The sequence below is a fragment of the Sorghum bicolor genome, chromosome 2 (genome assembly GCF_000003195.3).
Source record: "Sorghum bicolor cultivar BTx623 chromosome 2, Sorghum_bicolor_NCBIv3, whole genome shotgun sequence".
Lineage (NCBI taxonomy): Eukaryota > Viridiplantae > Streptophyta > Magnoliopsida > Poales > Poaceae > Sorghum > Sorghum bicolor.
In genome coordinates, this window is record NC_012871.2 from 64,860,773 (window position 1) to 64,878,209 (window position 17,437).

General features: G+C 45.2%; 2 protein-coding genes across 2 annotated transcripts; both read right to left on the minus strand.

Moving 5' to 3' along the window:
• Nucleotides 4,691–5,563, minus strand: LOC8059002. Its single transcript, XM_021454646.1, has one exon. The coding sequence runs from the start codon at nt 5,417–5,419 to the stop codon at nt 5,144–5,146; it is 276 nt and encodes a 91-aa protein (XP_021310321.1). The 5' UTR covers nt 5,420–5,563; the 3' UTR covers nt 4,691–5,143.
• LOC8063887 (transcription factor RF2a) lies at nt 11,587–15,973 on the minus strand. Its single transcript, XM_002462617.2, has 4 exons — nt 15,189–15,973; nt 14,144–14,276; nt 12,544–12,628; nt 11,587–12,349 (listed from the first exon to the last, which is right to left on the minus strand). The coding sequence occupies exons 1-4, from the start codon at nt 15,746–15,748 to the stop codon at nt 11,949–11,951; spliced, it is 1,179 nt and encodes a 392-aa protein (XP_002462662.1). The 5' UTR covers nt 15,749–15,973; the 3' UTR covers nt 11,587–11,948.

The window sequence follows — 17,437 nt, forward strand, 5'->3', positions numbered from 1 at the left end:
GATCTGGCCACTCATCCTACGCCTTGTGGTGAGCTTGCTGTTGAAGCACATGAGGCGTGGAAGCTGCTGCCAGTGCCACCTGCCAGAGGTGCAAGCGACGCAGCCGCCGGCGATGGTGCAGACGAGGAAGACAGTTGCAGCGGTGCGGACAAGAAAGAAGGCAGCAGCAGCGCAGACGAAGAAACAGGCAGAGGCAGCGCAAACGAGGAAGATGACACCACAGAAGGTGGCACATGCGAAAAGAGACCGGAGGGGCAGGGAGCAGGCAGGAAGGAAAGGGAAATTTCCTGGATCTACCGGAAACAAGAATTTCCCTTTCGGCGCGACACTGACAGAAAAAATGTGAAACACCAGCACTGAAATTAGGAAATTAATTTTCTTATTGGTATACCGACAGAAAAATGCAGACAAAATAAAGTGTCAGAAAAAAATATAATTTCTCTATCGGTTGACTAAATTTCCCATGTCTTTGGTCGCTGTTATTCGCCTAAATGGTTTTTTCTGTCGTTATGAGCCTAACTCACAGAGAAATACAATAATGTTTCTGTCAGATTTATCCTGTCGGTTTCTAAGTTTCTCTGTCGGTATCGAATCCCCGATAGAAAAAGTTTGTAATTTTTCAGTCGGGTGATCTTAAACCGATAGGAATTTTTTGTTTATAGAAGTTGCATATGGAAAGGAGACGACGAGAGTGAACTTTGCCGCACGGGGCGATAGAATGATTATTTTTTCTATAGTCCCAAACAGTTTTTTTTTTTTTGAAATTGCACCTCATTTAATACCCATAAAAAACTTGTACAAACCGCTGTTGAAACTGTGTATCTTGTCATGGGCTTTTACAAGGGCAAGATGTCCCCTTTACTCCTTACCCACTCTCTTACCCATCGTACACACTGGCTTCAATTTGTCTATAAAATATATATATCCTGCTATACATGCTGCAATCAGGTGAGTGCATGATTCTTTCTACAGTACGTACACTCGCGTTGATTTGAGTAATTGGATAGTGAACAAGGTGATGAACAAGTTGCCAGCTAGTAGTGCAAACGGTGCTTACATACAATGGGGTTGCACAACAGTAGGTAGCCCGGTGACGATGAGAGCAAGCGAGTCTGTCATTGAAATGGAAGGCATCAGGAAGACTCATCCTCGGGCACGCCTTTCAAGTCGTGTTTACAATCCAATTCTAACCCTCGCCTTCCTTCACAAAAACCGCATGCCATATGATATCTGCACTGCAGAGACGAGTGGTTCTAGTATATATATATATATATATATTCTGTATGGGGCCGGCCGGGGAGCGATCGAAGCAAGCTGGCAGTGCTGCTTCGTCTCGGTTCGTTTCCGAGTAGCCTAGCCCGATCGATCTCTCACTCTTTGTTGGGGTGAAGGAATCTACACCTCCTTGATTATTATTACTCTCTTAATTACACAGTTAGTTTCTGAGGTCAAAATGCGAGTACACTGTAGAAAAATTTAGCACATAGTTAATTAAAAAAAATGACAATTTTTCGCTTCGCTTGGTTGTCAATTATTTGACTAGCGACCAATACTTTTGTACTGAACCATCCACAAGCTTGCAGCCATACCTTGTGATAATCTTTACACTACTAGACAAAGGATTAACAAAGGTGGATGATTTTCATTTTTAGAGGCGAGCATCTCAGTTGTCTCCACGGAATGATCTATGTTAATTGGCTATTTCCAAATGAGATCTGGCTGTCCGACTTTGTACATCTATTAACAAAGACGGCTGGTTTAAAGTTACTTCATTGACCAAGGACCATTTGCCTCCATTACCAGATGCCTAGCTTTAATTTGCTATAAACACCCTGCATTCTGTTCAGTAACCACACTAGAACCGCCCCTAGAAATATCTAACTTGTAGGGCTGATTCTCTTAACAAGTTTGACTCTGGAAATTGTATTTTTAGGACGGTTCTCTTAAAGGAACCACCCTGAAAATGAATAAATATCTAGGGTGGCTCTTAACTAAACCACATGTGAAAATTGATTTCTAAGATCGGTTCATGAGCTAAAGTGCTCCACGTTCTAGTTAGAGGCAGTTTCTCATGTGTATTGTCTCTATAAAAAATCAGAGCTATTTGTAAAAAAAGATCCGTGTTTCACAACTCTCAACATAATAATCTGCGCCCACTGGTTACTAAAGTCCCTGGTGTAGCGCGAACGTGCTATATTATAGTTACTGAAGTGCTATCTAGCACATGAGAGAGTAGCCAACTAGCTCCTCCAATGAATGAACCTGATCGAGAGTGGTCACTTATTAAGAGTTAAGATTGCACCAGTACCCCTAGTTTGTATCATCTCTTTTTTGTGACAAAGTTTCATCCACCAAAACTTTATTACTCTTTGATTGTCAAATGCCAACTATATATATATATATATATATATATATATATATATATATATATATATATATATATATATATATATATATATATATATATATACCCATACTCTATAACCGTATGTAGCAAGAAAGAAAAAAAATGGGTTCAACTTAAAACTACCATTGCAATCAGTTCCATCAGATTTATGGCACTAAGACGACTAGCTTCAGTATATATGGATTTTGCAATCCATGAGTTCCTTACTCTTAACTTCTTCACCTGTGGAGATATACTTCATTTTTCTTCTTTGGTCGCTGTTTTTTAAATAGTAGAAATTTGTGTGGTGAGGCCGTCTCAATCTAAGATCTACCTGAACTGCTGTTGTTGGGCCATCTGTCGTCCATGTGGAGAGTAATTTTGAGGAAGACAGTTTTTTTACCCTTAGATCAGTCTTAATACATATTTCATGAAAGTGTCATGCACATTAAATAGGGTACCACATAAGCAAAATTGCTGATTTAGCATGGTCATTAAATGAAGAAGTTTCATCCATAAAACTCATGTGGCTCGATTACCTTAGTTTATAGTCTTGGTAACTATGTCATGAAACTAAGCATTGAAACTCACAGTGCAAGACTCTATCACAGAGTCCAAAACAATTAATTACATATTATTTATGATATTTTGCTGATGTGGCAGCATATTTATTGAAGAAAGAGGTAGAAAAAATAAGACTCTAAGTCTTATTTAGACTCTAAGTCCACATTGTTCGAGGTAATAAATAACTTTAGACTCTATGATAGAGTCTGCATTGTGAGTGCCCTAAGGGCACATGCCCTCACTCCCTCACCCATTGGACTCACTTTGAGAAGTGTGCAAACACACATCTCAAAGCAGTTTTGCATTAAAATATGTGTTTGCACACTTGTCAAAACAAATCCAATAGGTAAGGGAGTAATGACACATGCCTTCAAGGACAAAATAAATTTTAGGTGATTTTGAGCCCAAATGTAGCCCACGGGCCCAAATTTTGTGAGTCATTGATTTCGATTGGAATCAACTTGAGCCGTTCCAGCTGTACCAGCATCACCCGTGTGGCGGTGCTCATCTCACCATTTCGACGTGACTGAGGGCGCACACGTGTAATGGACAGGGGAAGGCGACGATGGTGCGGCATCAGTGGAGAAAAAAATGAGCGGTTGTTTTCACCAGACGAATTGAACTCATCGCAGGCATTGCATTGCACTAGTGAGTGAATGGTACTTGCAGGCGGTAGGAAGGCATGGCTTTCCGAGTTATGGATGGCTTGTTTAATTGGACTTGCAGTAGCCTGCACGAACGAGCACAGCTATATATTCAGCCGTGCAAGTCGACAATTCTTCCGGATGATTTGATATGTCTGCTATTTCTTTCCTTAAGCTTCATGTTTGCTTCGCTGAAATTTAGCTTATGTTGCTGCTTATATTAATTTATTGTGAGAAAAAAACATCGTTCTTTGGCTAAAAAATACTGTTGAAGTAGTGCTTAAAGGAAAATAGGGATTGCACGCACGCGGGATGTACTGAACACCCGTTGCATATTGCCGATCGATGCATCATGAGCACACAACGAATTAACAGATATGAGCGTCAACTAGCACTGCGCTAGCCACATTATAGGCTAGAGTTGTTTGATTTGAACTGATTTCATTTTCACTTGTGTTACTATTCTACGGACCAAACAGCTAGTGCAGTGGGGATTTGGGCGCTTGCATATATAGCAGCTATCTAGCCAGAGGCAATTAAAAGAAGGCACGCATGATCCTAGTTGGTGCGTGTTGAATTCTGCATTCAGCAGCTGTTGCTGACCGTAAAGCTAAGCTCCTGCACATTTGTGGCGTGCTGTTTCTATCTGCCGCTGTCATTCTTTAAGAAGTTGCTCACTCAACAATTGCACATTATGGATTGACGCACACGAAGGAAAAACGAAGCACAAGTGGAAGCAACGTACGAGCTCAGCATCCACATGGAGATCAGATCAGATCATAATAACCAGAGTACATGCATGCTTGAGGCAGAGTCTAATAAATTAATAGACGTGCAGTGTTCAGTGCTTGGCCCATTTCGTCTTTGATATTGATATATATCCCTGTTTCGTCATGCATCAATGCCGTGGTCAGATTTTGGCCATTCTTGATTCTTCAGTATGCATGTGTGTGAACTCACAATTTGACGAGCGGAGGCGGTTGCAGGTTGCACGTCATCAAACAAAGCTTCACAAACTACTCCACTACTAATAACATACTCTCCTATATATAGAAGCAAGCAGAAGATGAAAGAGACATGCATGTTCCATTGACTAGAAGAGCAGATACATCTCTTGTTCATTTATTTCATCAACAGAGAAGAAAATTAGGCACACGCGGCACTTGTCCTTATGAAGGAAAAAAGATGCAACATTGTTTCCTTAAATAATTGCACCTTAATTCATCATAATCTCATTTAAACAGCAGATGGTACAAAAGAAAAGTACAAATGGAAGTGTTCAGCAGTCAGCACACAGCCTAATGTATACTTCTACTAGTGTCTAGTGGCAAAGGTATCAATCAAAGAATCATATATAATAATTGTGTATACTACGTGCTCTTAGCACTTTAGCTAGCGGAGTATACATACAATTTATATAACTAGTATATACTAGTATCATGGCCGCCCACAGAGACGATCTATACACAGGCTCGATCCGTACGCCATCTGTTTCGTACGTGTCAACGCGTACGTACACCGATCCGATCCGATGGCCACGATACGTACGCTAGTGGCCGGGGCCCTTGGGGCTGGGCCCGGCCGGCAGCCTGGCCATGAGCATCTCCACCGTCTCCCTCGCCTTCTCCACCACCGCCGCCGCCGGGTACATGTGCAGGTACGACGCGGCGGCCGCCGTTGTGCCTGTGCCCACCTCCTCCCCGCCGCCGCACGCTGCCGGTGCCGGCCTCGCGGCGCTGGCGACGCCCGCGCACGCGAGGAAGAAAGCGAGCGCGAGCGCGATCATGGCGAGACGAACCGCCAGCTGCCTCGACGACGAAGCCATATCGATGACGATCTCGATCCAAAGTAATAAGCTAGCTAGCTCAGAGAGACAGGTGGTTGCTTGATCGGTGCGTGATGTGTTTCTGGCTGGAATGGAATGTACGCGAGTGTTGCCAAGTTCGGTGGCGCGGGTTTATTTGCCGGTGCTCGGTCCATCGGGGCGTGGCGGACGCGCTACTTATAGAGAGAGGCCGGGGGTCGTCGCCGGTGGGTCGGTTGGATTGGGATCCGGCCTGACGCGTTTGCTGAGGCATGCACTAAGCTAGCTAGCCTAGCTACACGGTGGAAAGGAAGGGAGGGGAGCCGTACGTGTGAGCGCGTGGATCGATCTGCCGAGGCGACGAGACTGCGGCGCGGCGAATGTCGCGTCCCGTGGACTAGGCAGCTTCGCAGTGACTGGTATACTAGTGGTAGAGTGTGTGCTGTGTGTTGACCTTGCATTGCATGCATGGGATGGGTGTGGTTTGGTGCGCGAGTCAATAGAAACTGGGCACTGGGTGGGAGGAGGACGGAGGTGGTTGCATTGGTCGATCACTTGGACTGCATCCATTCCATCGGCAGATACGTCCGTACTTGCTCACAGTTGCGCTCGTCGCTGCTTCCACATCCGAGTTTGGCATATGCAGCGTACTTATACGTCTTTGATTTGGCCAACGAACGAACACACATGTCAGAAATTCAGAAAACTGTGTGCTTATTATTGACTGGTCGTTATGAATTCAAAAGATCGAGTCGGTGTGTGGTGGGTACGTACCTCGTGGTCGTGGGGATAGATTTTCAGTCTGGGGGAATCGGATGTCTTCCTTTTGTTAGCAGCAAATGGGGTTGTGTTTCAGCGTACTTCGCTTCGTTACTTTCCCGATTCCCCTGCCTGGAAAGAGAGAAGAGAAAAAGGGCGTACGTGTGATCACCTCGTCATCACTCGGTTCGGTGCTTTGGTTTTGCATATGCATATGCGTGATTCTTTTCCTCTGCTCGCCGAAGTGGCCGCATCTAGCGTAGCTACGAACCGAATAACTTTTATCGACCGGCGGAGCAAGGACGGACGGAAGTATCGAAAGTTCCGGGAACGCTCGAGGACGGATTTCATTTCGATGTAGATGCTTTACTTCTTCTATTAAGATAGCAGGCCACTTTTCATCGACTATTATTTGCCCACAAGGTCCCATTGTTGTTCTTGGCCTTAGCCTTCGAACATCAGGCAGTCATTCAAGCGAATAGAAAAAAAAAACGAACAGGACGGAATGGGTAAAATGACGAGATGTCTATTAATAATCTGTTTCTCTTAAACCAGTCTCAATACATGTTTTGTGAGAGTATCATGCACATTAAATGCTTCATGAGAGTGTCATACACATTAAATAAAGTGTCATATAAGCAAAATTGCTGACTTGGCAGAGTCATTAAATGAAGGAGTTTCATATCCATAAAACTCATGTGGTTCGATTATCTAGTTTATAGTTTTGATAACTATACCATAAAACTATGCTTTGAGACTGGTCTTAGGGGAATTATTTATACACGCCTGTAGGCAGACGCTAATACCCTTGCAACTAATACATATTTCAACCGTACTGCTTTGACTCAGACGTCCGGTTGTTTCCGAACATGGCGCCCGCTCACTCGGCTTCGTGTCGACTGCCGCTGGCGCCTGTCCACATGCGGCTCTCCTCATCCACTCATATCAAAATATCCACCGCATGGCTCTCTAGTAGTACCAAAAAAACCTACATAAAAACATATGTGACATTCTTTTTCGTGACTGAGAGAGTACATATCACTACTATAAAAATTATTTTGCGAGACCTTTTGAAATAGGCCTCCGAGGCAGGCAATATTTTCAACCACCTCGGTTAATGCTAGGCATTAATCGAGATGGACATTTTTTATTAACCAAGGTACAAAAATCGCCTCGCAAAATCGATTAACCAAGGCGAGCACCTTAAAATACCCGCCTTGGTTAATATCGATAAACCGAGGCGGTTGTTCTAATACAAACGCCTTAACCGAGGCGGGCATCTTATAAGGCCCGTCTCGGATAATAGTGGCCCATCTCGAAGCCCAAACAGTCCATATCGACCCGTCCGGGCCCGATATTTTGCTCCGAGTATATATTAGCGATTTAGGGTTTTAGTCCGCTCCTCACTCTTCCCTCAGTCGACCGCCCGACACCTTCCCTCCCTTTCACCCGACCCCTCCCCTCCCTTCTAAGCCGGACCGAAGCCCCTCTCCTCTCGGCGCTCCTCTAGGTGAGGCGAGATCCATCCGGCGCCCTTCTCTCCCATCCCCACCCTTTCTCTCCCAACGACATAGAGACCAGCGGCGCGTGCAACACCCCTCTCCTCCCCTCTCGACGAAATCTAGTGGCACACGCCTTCATTCCCGGCCCCTAGACGAGGCCAGATCTGACGCCCTGGTGACCCACCCCTCCGTCAGCCATGGTGGGCGGCGCAACCCTCCATCCCCTCGCGGCCAAGCCCACAGCAACCCCTACTTGTCCTCCTCCACCTTGTGGGCTCTCTGCGACGAATCAGAAGCGGTGGCGCCCCTAGCAGCAGATCATGGGCACTGTCGTCCTCCAACGGAGGATCTAGGGAGGTGGCGCTCCTCAGCGGCGGATCCAGGGGTTGGCGCCCTGTGGTGGCGGATCTAGGGCGTCGTCGTCCTTTGATGGGCTCGGCGGGCCCTATCAACGGGCCTAATTTTTTTATTTTGTTATTTATCGAGGCGGACATCCTAACCACCTCGAAAAAGGTCCGATTTACCATGACCTTTCATCCAAGGTATTTTAGATGTCCGCCTTGGTTAACCTAAAATACATGCCTCCGAAATTATTGTTTGTTTGGCTGATAAAGCATGACAGAAAGTATTGTTGGCTGATTTGTTGTGAGAGAAAAACATTGTTGAATGACTGGCAGATTCGGGTGATAAGCTCAAGCGAACATTGATGAAAGTTGCTGGTCCTTCTGCAAGAGACTCCATAGAGGTCTGGTACAGATGTGGACTGTGGGTTTGGGGCAGCACTCCACGCTTATCTAGATATTTGATCACTCAACTATCTGCGGTGTATTAATAAGGCACATGGAAGTAAGTTCTTGGCATAGCTAGTACTCCCTCCATTCCAAATTGTAAGTCATTCCAAGAATCTTGTAGAGTCAAACTTTTCTAATTTTGACCAAATTTATATGATAAAATAATTATTATTATGATACCAACTAAGTATCATTAGATTCTTCCTTAATTATATTTTCATAATATATTCACTTTACGTTACAAATCTTAGTATTTTTCTTTATAAGTTTAGTCAAACATGAAAATGTTTTGACTCTCCAAGATTCTTGGAATGACTTATAATTTGGAATAATGGAGGGAGTACAACTTATCTTGATGATCTTGGAAGTAAGTTTGTTGTGTGGCATGTTTCCTCGATCGTTCCAAGCTTATTAATTATTAGAAGAAGAGCAACAGCAGCACACCAGCATTAGTAGCCGCTCCAAACTGCAATCAACGCAAACATAGATGACTGAACCTCCCTGAACCAACCAGTAATATAATGTAGCTAGACACAAGAATATACAGGATATACACTAGCTAGAAGTGTTAACAGTTCACTGCTTGTTTAGTTACCACGTTCTGAGATCAATACCAAGCGCCATGGTAGGTCGTCGAGGCGCCATCAGTTCTTGGTGAATCTTGTTCACGGACAGCGTAGAATAATGTAGCATCCAATCCGAGTCCGAGCGCACCACCCGTAGCAGCGGCGACGAACCGCCGTGTGGAGAGAAAGGCGGCGAGGGCGACGGGGACGGTGTGAAGTCGTACCTCTCGAGTCCCGGCCCGAAGCTGACCGGCAGCGGCGACGGCGGCGTCGGTGGAGAGGACGACGAAGCTGAGGCCACGCTGCTGCTCATGGGTCTTCTCGGATCTCGATCTTGCCACGTACGCCGGCCGGCCACAACGTCGCCGCCGTCGGCCGTTCGCTAAAATGCGACTGTGGTATGAGCTAGCTTAGATGTGATGAGGAGAGCAATGGAGAGGTGGTCGTTGTATTCGCCAGTACTATGATCGTGGAGTGGCTATTTGTGCTTGGCAGGTTTTTAGGGCCAACTACGAGTCAAGATCGCTGGTGCTTGCTGTTGCGCACGTGAACAGCAAACTTTCTGATGGCCCATCCTGGCAAAATTTTGGTTTCTTGGGCAGAAGCTAGTGACTTCATGTGGCAATGTGCAGTTTGTTCCGAAGAGTAGATCCATCTGTCGGTCAGACTCGGACAAGTATATGTTCCCCACCGCTGCAGCCTGCTGATCCAAGTGTCGAGAGGTTCAGATAGGTCATTAGACACTTAGGCAGCAGATAGTTCATGTTTCAGTACAAGCAAAATCGGTGCTTATTGGAGAGGTATATATATATACTCATCCATATGACCATATATATCTTAAATATACGATCTCCTCTTTGATAATAGGTTAGGTACGGCTGGTGGTACGGTAATCTTAGCGAGCGAGGTGTGAATCTTGCTTGGCGTATGAAGTGAAGAGGTTTGGTTGGAAGTTGGAAGCACCGGCAGTGACTACAGGCACAAATGGTACGGCACCAAACATGCTAGTAGATGCATTTCTCAAAATACTACTTACTCCCTCCATCCCAAAAATAAATCTCCATCTCATACAAGAAGTCAACCAATCTAAACTCTAACCAAATATACATTAAAAATATTAATATTTAATATACCATATAAGCATCATTGGTCACATCACATTTCCATAATAAACATATTCGAAGATATAAATATTGATATTTTTTTCTACACATTTAGTTCAACATGAAATCGACTGACTCCTTCAAACGTGAGATGAAGACTTATTTTGAGATAGAGAGAGTAGACAGGTAGCTGGTAGCGCACAGACAGTGTGCTAGACACTGCACAAGTACACAGTATGCAGTACGTAGCAACAAATCAATAATATACACACTATACATACGGTATACACCACGGCACATGTGCACACGTTGGCACTCGAGAAAACCAAGCAGCCGCGTAACGTAGTACCAGTTGCATACACACACACACACACACACATCCTTGGTCGATGTGAATATGCTATGCGTCACGCGTAGTCGTGCAGGTAGTACTTGTGGGAAGAGCCGAAGCAGCCGAGCAGCGGGTCGGCGCGGGGCCTCCAGCCGCGCCACGCCCAGGCGAGCCCGGCGCCCACCCACCAGCGCGCGCGCCCGGCCGCCCTCGCCACGGCCCCGCCGACCTCGCGCAGCCTCCGCGCGAGGCGCGCGCCCAGCCACTCCGCCGGGCCCTCCTGCCGCCGCTCCACCGAGAACTGGTAGCTCTGCAGGAACAGCGCCCGCCGCCGCCGCTGCCGCTGCCGATCCACCGCGCCCAGCGGCGCGTACCCCGCGGGCGGCTCCGGCATCGCGTGCGTGAGGAGAGTGCCGTGTGGTGCGGTTGCACTGCACGGTTTGGAGGACCACGCGGGTGACGGCGGCTATATGCTGCTGGGTCGGGTCGGGGGGGGGGGGGGGGGGGGGGTGGTGTGAATTGTGATAGGACTAGTGGTTGAACCAGAAACGGTAAACAAGGGGTTGTTTGGTGCCGATGGGTGCACCCGGCGCGCACCAACCCGACCCCAGGATATTAGTCGCGTCGCGTCGCGTCCCTTTTTTGCCGAAGGAATTGTTGCGTTTGGTCAGCGTCGGTAGCGACGTTTCCCTCCTCCAGGCTCGGCAACCTGCGAACATTTGCTTCGTAGACACGTGGCAGTGTGGGCTAGTAGTAGTAGTAGCTCCAATAGCAGAGCGCGATCCTAAACTGATGATTATATACCTGACCAAAGTGAAGTAGCAAGTTGAAAAAGATGCAACCAAATTACATCCGAGACTCTCGACCGCTCTGAACTGAACTCGCAGCACGGCAGCAGTACTGCCGATAGCTACATATAGGTAACTGAGTTACCCATAAACTGAATCTAAGATACAGCAACGATGCAGCCTCACCGATGAACCATGGTAGTTGTTCTGCTAATGCAGCTTGATGGCTCTCACTACTGTTCAAGCATGCTTGCTTGTTGTGCGGTTCGTGATTGCTGCTAATATACATAGCGTTGGTTAACATCTAGTCAAGTAATAAGCTGTGCAAAAGTGAACGGCATCCTAAAATGACACCACCAAGGTAGGCTACATATCTAGAGGTAATACATTTAGAACCTGAGTACCTGACAGACGGGAGATTTCATCTGAAGCCCTGAAATTCCAACCATTTTAACCCTTAAACTAGCAAAGAGATACAAACAAAATCCAACAGATAAACATCTGTTACCATCCGAGTTTCTGAACTGAAGTACGTTGCAGGTGAGCTGAGCCTATAGATCACCGAGTTAACGATAAAACTGAAGCTGAACTGAGCCTATAGGTAGATAACTGAGTTAACGATAACTACACTTGCACAGCAACATCACCAAAACAAGGGATCTCCATTCCTAACCACCACGTGCACCAAAATATTCCAGTGCCAGTAAAGCTTAGCTGCCACTGCTCCCAGACTTCCCATCGCCCCACTGGCCTTGGCCGGCCAGATGCGCTTTCATCTTGAGGTCTCTCGCCACCTGCTGGAGCTGCTGCGCCTGCAGCGAGTGCAGTTGCTGCTGCTGTTGCTGCGCCTGAATCGAATGCAGTTGCTGGTGCTGGTGCTGGTGCTGAGAATGTTGCGACTGCTGCTGAGGCTGGGAGTGGAGCTGGAGCTGCTGCAGCTGGTGCGTTGCCAGCATGGATTGCATCGCTTGGTTGTTGTGGAACATCTGCTGGTTGCCTCCAAACGAGCGTGGCATGGCACCAAAGTTCATCATCCCTCCACCACCATTGGCCACCTGTCCTGTTGCCACCTTCAGCCGCTGGACCTCTGCTTTCAGTGTGTCATTCAAAGCTGCACCAAGAACAGCAAACACTAGTGAACTATGCTCATAAGTCATAATATATTTCGCACGCACACAGGTTCTGGCATCATGCATAGGAAAAGTAGTAGTGTGCAAAAAAAATGACTGTTACTGCAGTAGACCTAATAACTAAAATGTTGGACAAGGTAAAATCCATCAATCATAAGGGTCGGATGAATTTTACCATCTTGTAAGTGGACTTGCTGTTCCATGGTCTGCAGGCGAACCTTCAGCTCACTATTCTCAGTTGTTAGTCCAGTGGTGTCTCTCTGACATATCGACACAAGTAGAATAACAGTTAGTAGAAAAGAGCAAGGCAAATGAGCAGAATAACTGTTATTGATCGCATGAGCATAGTGAAGCATCTAGGTGTGATCCACAAGTATTTTGTATATTAATTGGTAGCTCCAGAAAGGAATGATGCTCCATAGAAATGAGAAATTGCTAAAGTTGGGACCTCATTTCACTAAGCTTTAGATGTCAAAACTTTTGTAATACGGCATACTTTTCTTTACACAGCATAGATCTGGCCAATCATTAAGATAATATGACAACGAATAAAAAGATCACTTGTGTGACATAAGAAACTAGTATAAAGTATACCCTCTCTAACAATATTTTTTCGGAACATTATATCCATCTAGGGAACACCAAACACCTCCAATTACTTAGATAACTATGTGAACGGTATAAAGACCTAACAAGGGATAAAGGCTGTCTCACTCATAACAAGGAGGAAAGTAATGCCCACAAAACCATCAAGCCATTCCAAAACTAGCATGGCATTATGGCCTACTTTGATTAAAAGATTCAAAACCACAGGGATATGAGATATCGCAACTTAGAAAATCATCCTTCCAAGATATATCTCATCACATGTGGCTCTACTGTAGTAAACCACATGAATGGTGTTTTGTGCATGCAAGGACATGTCTCGATGCCACTTGTGTTTGTACAATTGTACAGATATTACATCTTTCATTGATGGAACATCATTTGGTTCCATAAAGAAAGCAAATATACTCAATACTATTTTATATTTAAAAAATGGCAACATCTGGGAAGAACCATGATACAGTCTATTGGACAGATCAAATGGTTCTTAACATATAGTTCTACTTTAGCAGTCTTTTAACAGAACAGAGAGCTGGTTTACACCCAAAAAGAAACTGGCAGCTGGTATGACATAAATATGGAAGGATTCAAGGATCAAACCCCTGATCTCTCCAAAACTCCCAAGTTACCACCCAAAAAAACTAGCTATGGTTATGAGTTATGACAATGAAAAAGCTATAACTTCACCTTGGATTAAAATTAAATAGCATTTAAGCATTTTGCAATCGAAGACTATGCCTAACGCCCAAGCTCTGCTTATCATGCATATGGCAAGGCAATAAATAGTATGGATTGAAAGTCATCAATGTGGACTACAGTAGATCCCTAAAAACACATGTTGAAGAGAGCAGGAAGTGCAGAACACAGGTCCTGGGTTCCCGTGCATGCAGCAGCAGGGAGCCAGGAGCCGGGCTGCGTTGTATGGAATTATATTAAGGCGTCTAACATAATTTGAACCGCACATAAACTACTCAACTGCAGGCCCGAGCAGACTGAGTTCCAGCGACTCGTGGCCAGTTTCGTTTCTTGAATCATGCTTCTTCAGTATACATTAATTGTCTATCAGTTCCTAAACCTTGATGATCTCAGGAAGAACCCCAGCAGCCAGTTCAAGACTAACTTCAAAAGCAGAAAAATCCATAAGGGAGCCCCAGAGAAATAGTGTCTACCTGCAGCAATGCTAGCTGAGCCGACAATGTTGTGGCTTCTGTTTGCAAGGTTTGCACCTTGCGCTCAAGTTCAGCAATATATCGCATCTTCCTTTCCTTCGATCTTGCAGCAGATTGTCTATTAGCCCAAATCCTGTTAAATGATACAGATATCAGTATAAGCATGATTATTCACAGCATAAAATTCAATTTATCTTGAAGGATGATCATTCTGAAAGGAGGCAATGGAAGGACTCTAAAACTGAGGGAACAAAGCGCATTTGCACTCTTTGATTGTTTGGCCGTCTGAATGTGATATTTCTTATTCATCTTGCCTGCCCATGACCTATCTTTCTTGTAATATGACCAATATTTCTTATAACCTGCCCACTCTATGAAGCAAACCTTGATTGCTTATACCATTTCCATTCATTCAAAGTTCCAAACTAGTAATTTTCCCTTAGCAAAATATCTCAGAGAAAGATTTCCAGATGCAATTGTCTGATGTGAAATGACCAACAGATAATGTAGTCATTCAAAGTAAGACTGGCCAACCGAACTGATTTGTATGTAAAAGGACTATATGTAGAAGAAATTTCACAAGAACAAACATGAAGCTCTGGGAATCAGACATTTTCACCCTCAATACTACTTGTGCAAAGCATCCCTCAATACAGTCTTTGGCTCTTTGAACCTAAGAATCAGATTCTTAGTTGAAGTTCACTATGTAATTCTGCTTCAGTCTCAACTACCATCTTACTGATCCACCTTGCCTCTCACGCAACCTGTTCTGTAAAAATGTTCAATAAATAATGCACTAACCTCCCTTTAGCTACGAATATAGCAATTTCTCAAAAAAAAAAAAGCTAAGAATATAGCAAAGGCAGATTTACTGATGCAATCATTTGATATGAAAATGATCAACAAATAATGCAGCCAATTCCAAATCATCATCGCCAAATCTGTTCTAAAAATAAACCTGGCCAACTGAACCAAGTACCCAAAAGAAAATGCATAATAGATGAAATTTCACAAGAACAAACATACAATCTGTGAGAAAACAGACCTTTTAGCCCTCTTTGGGTCAACAAGAGCAAGCTCAGCAAGTTTTGCCGCAGACACTGCTTTCTTGGCCTCTGCAGACGACATGCCTTCCATCCCCGGCGCCCCCACCAGCTGTTCCGCCTTGATCGACATGGACTCATCCATGGACTGGCTATGCTGATGCCTTGGCCTGGGCGCGTGGCCCAGCTCAGCCCCCTCACCGCCGCCACCCGCGGCGGACGAGGACTCAGCCTCGGCCTCCGACGACGCCCCGCACGATGAGTTCAGCTTGTCCACATCAAGGAACATGGAGAAGAGCTCCTCGTCGTTCTCGTCCGACAGCGATGGTCCGTCGCCGCCTCCGGGAGCGCTGAGGTCGAGGTCGTCGGGGAGGCCCAGGATCTCGGAGTGCGCACGCCGGTGGCCGGTGCTCCGGGTTGGGAAGTCCGGCATGCGGCTGATGTCGTACTCCGGTGGTGGGGTTGACGACGAGGGCGGCGCCCCGGCACGGCGCGTGGACTGCGGCGGCAAGCCGTCGCTGGGGCCGCCATCTCCCGGCATCGGAGCCTTGTCCTTGTTCATCTTCTTAGCTACGAACCTACGACCCAAGATTCGGGTGAAGACTGCGCCGCAAAAGAATTTCGGGGCGGAATTGCTAAGCGGCGCAAGAACAGAAATTGGAGAGCTTGAGGATTCTCGGCCAAGAATAAGATCTACGCTGGGCTGCAACCGAGCAGAAGCGAGAGGAAATGACGAGAGGATTGGAGACGGAAGGGCTGTCTGTGTCGTCTGTCTGTCACTTTATCCCTTGGGCATTTTTCGGGTGAATGCAACAAGCGAAAAAATTCTACACTTGAAAGTACGTTGTGCAGTTTGCTCGTTTTTACTCTAGTCCCTCCGTCAGTGGTAGTTTGCGCTTCTAAAATATAACTAAATATAGTAAAAAATATTAATATTTATAGTACATAATCAGTATCATTGGAAAATCTTTAAATTAGTTTTTTAACAAATTTATTTAAAAATATAAATACCATATGTATTTTCTGTAAATCGAGTTAAACTTGTGGCATAAAAACCGAAAACGACACTTTTTTTTGAATGAGGTGAGTAGTTGTCTATGTAAAAACTTTGATGTAGGTTTAGTAGACGAGATTTGATTGTATTAGATAACGCAGGTTTGCACACACCTAATCGTTAGATAATGCAGTTTTACACGACCCTTAACCTAGGTTTACACAAGTCGACGCGTATATAAAAATAAAATGTTTTCATCTCTCAAACTTCTATTAGAAATATAATACCTCAACTAGAACATGAAGATGATTGTAAGTTTGCGACCTTTGTCATCAGGAGCCAAAGACGATGGACCATCTGCTTGTTGCCTGCGTTTATACGCATGAGATCTAGGCCAGGCTTCGTGCTACCTTGGCCATCTAACAATTGGTGCTGGTGGAGTTTGTTGTTGATTAGTGCTCTCGTTGTTGCCGAAGGAGGTACGACAGGAGGGTTCTGATTGTTGGTTCTTGTTGGTACCTTGGTTAGTTCGAAAAGAAAGGAATAGTTGCGTGTTTGATAGGTTTTGCAACGATGTCAGATGATGCAAGTCTTTGGGCTGCGGCAGATTTCATAGGTTAACTTCACTTTTCGTTTGTTGGTCGCAAAGTGTGACCATGTAATTACAACTTCAGTCTCCCTAGCATTTGTTTTCTATGTTCTTTTGTGTTTCTCCTTCAGTTGGGCGAGTCATGGCTTGCCTCGTATACCCATGTTGCACCCTCTTAATGAAAAAATGTGCTCCTTGAGGGTGGTCGCAAAAAATGGAAGATGAATACACGCAACAAAATGTAAACAACCAATATAATTTTATCAATGTGGTTTGTTTGTATAGATAAACCAAACAACAAGACACTACATATATTGATGTTGGCTTAAGTTGTGTTGCATAAGGATAAATAGAGATAAAGGCTAATGCAAACAACCAATAAAGACCTATAGGCTCGAGCCCTCGGCCTAGGCGCAACATAGAGCCCTTCCTTTTGGGTCGGGTCGGTTCAGTTTGCTCATCCAACTTAGTGAACCCGTGCTAACACGGTGGAGCGGTAGTGCCAAATATGTGCGCCATAGGCCATAGCTTGAGCAGCTTGGAGGGACAGTGACGGCTAGATCTATGTGGCTTATACCTTAAGCGGCTGGGTCCTTAGGCTTGAGCTCCAAAGCTCGAGTGACTATTGAGTTGCAAAGGACGTGGAGCTCTTTGGCGAGTGCAATGCT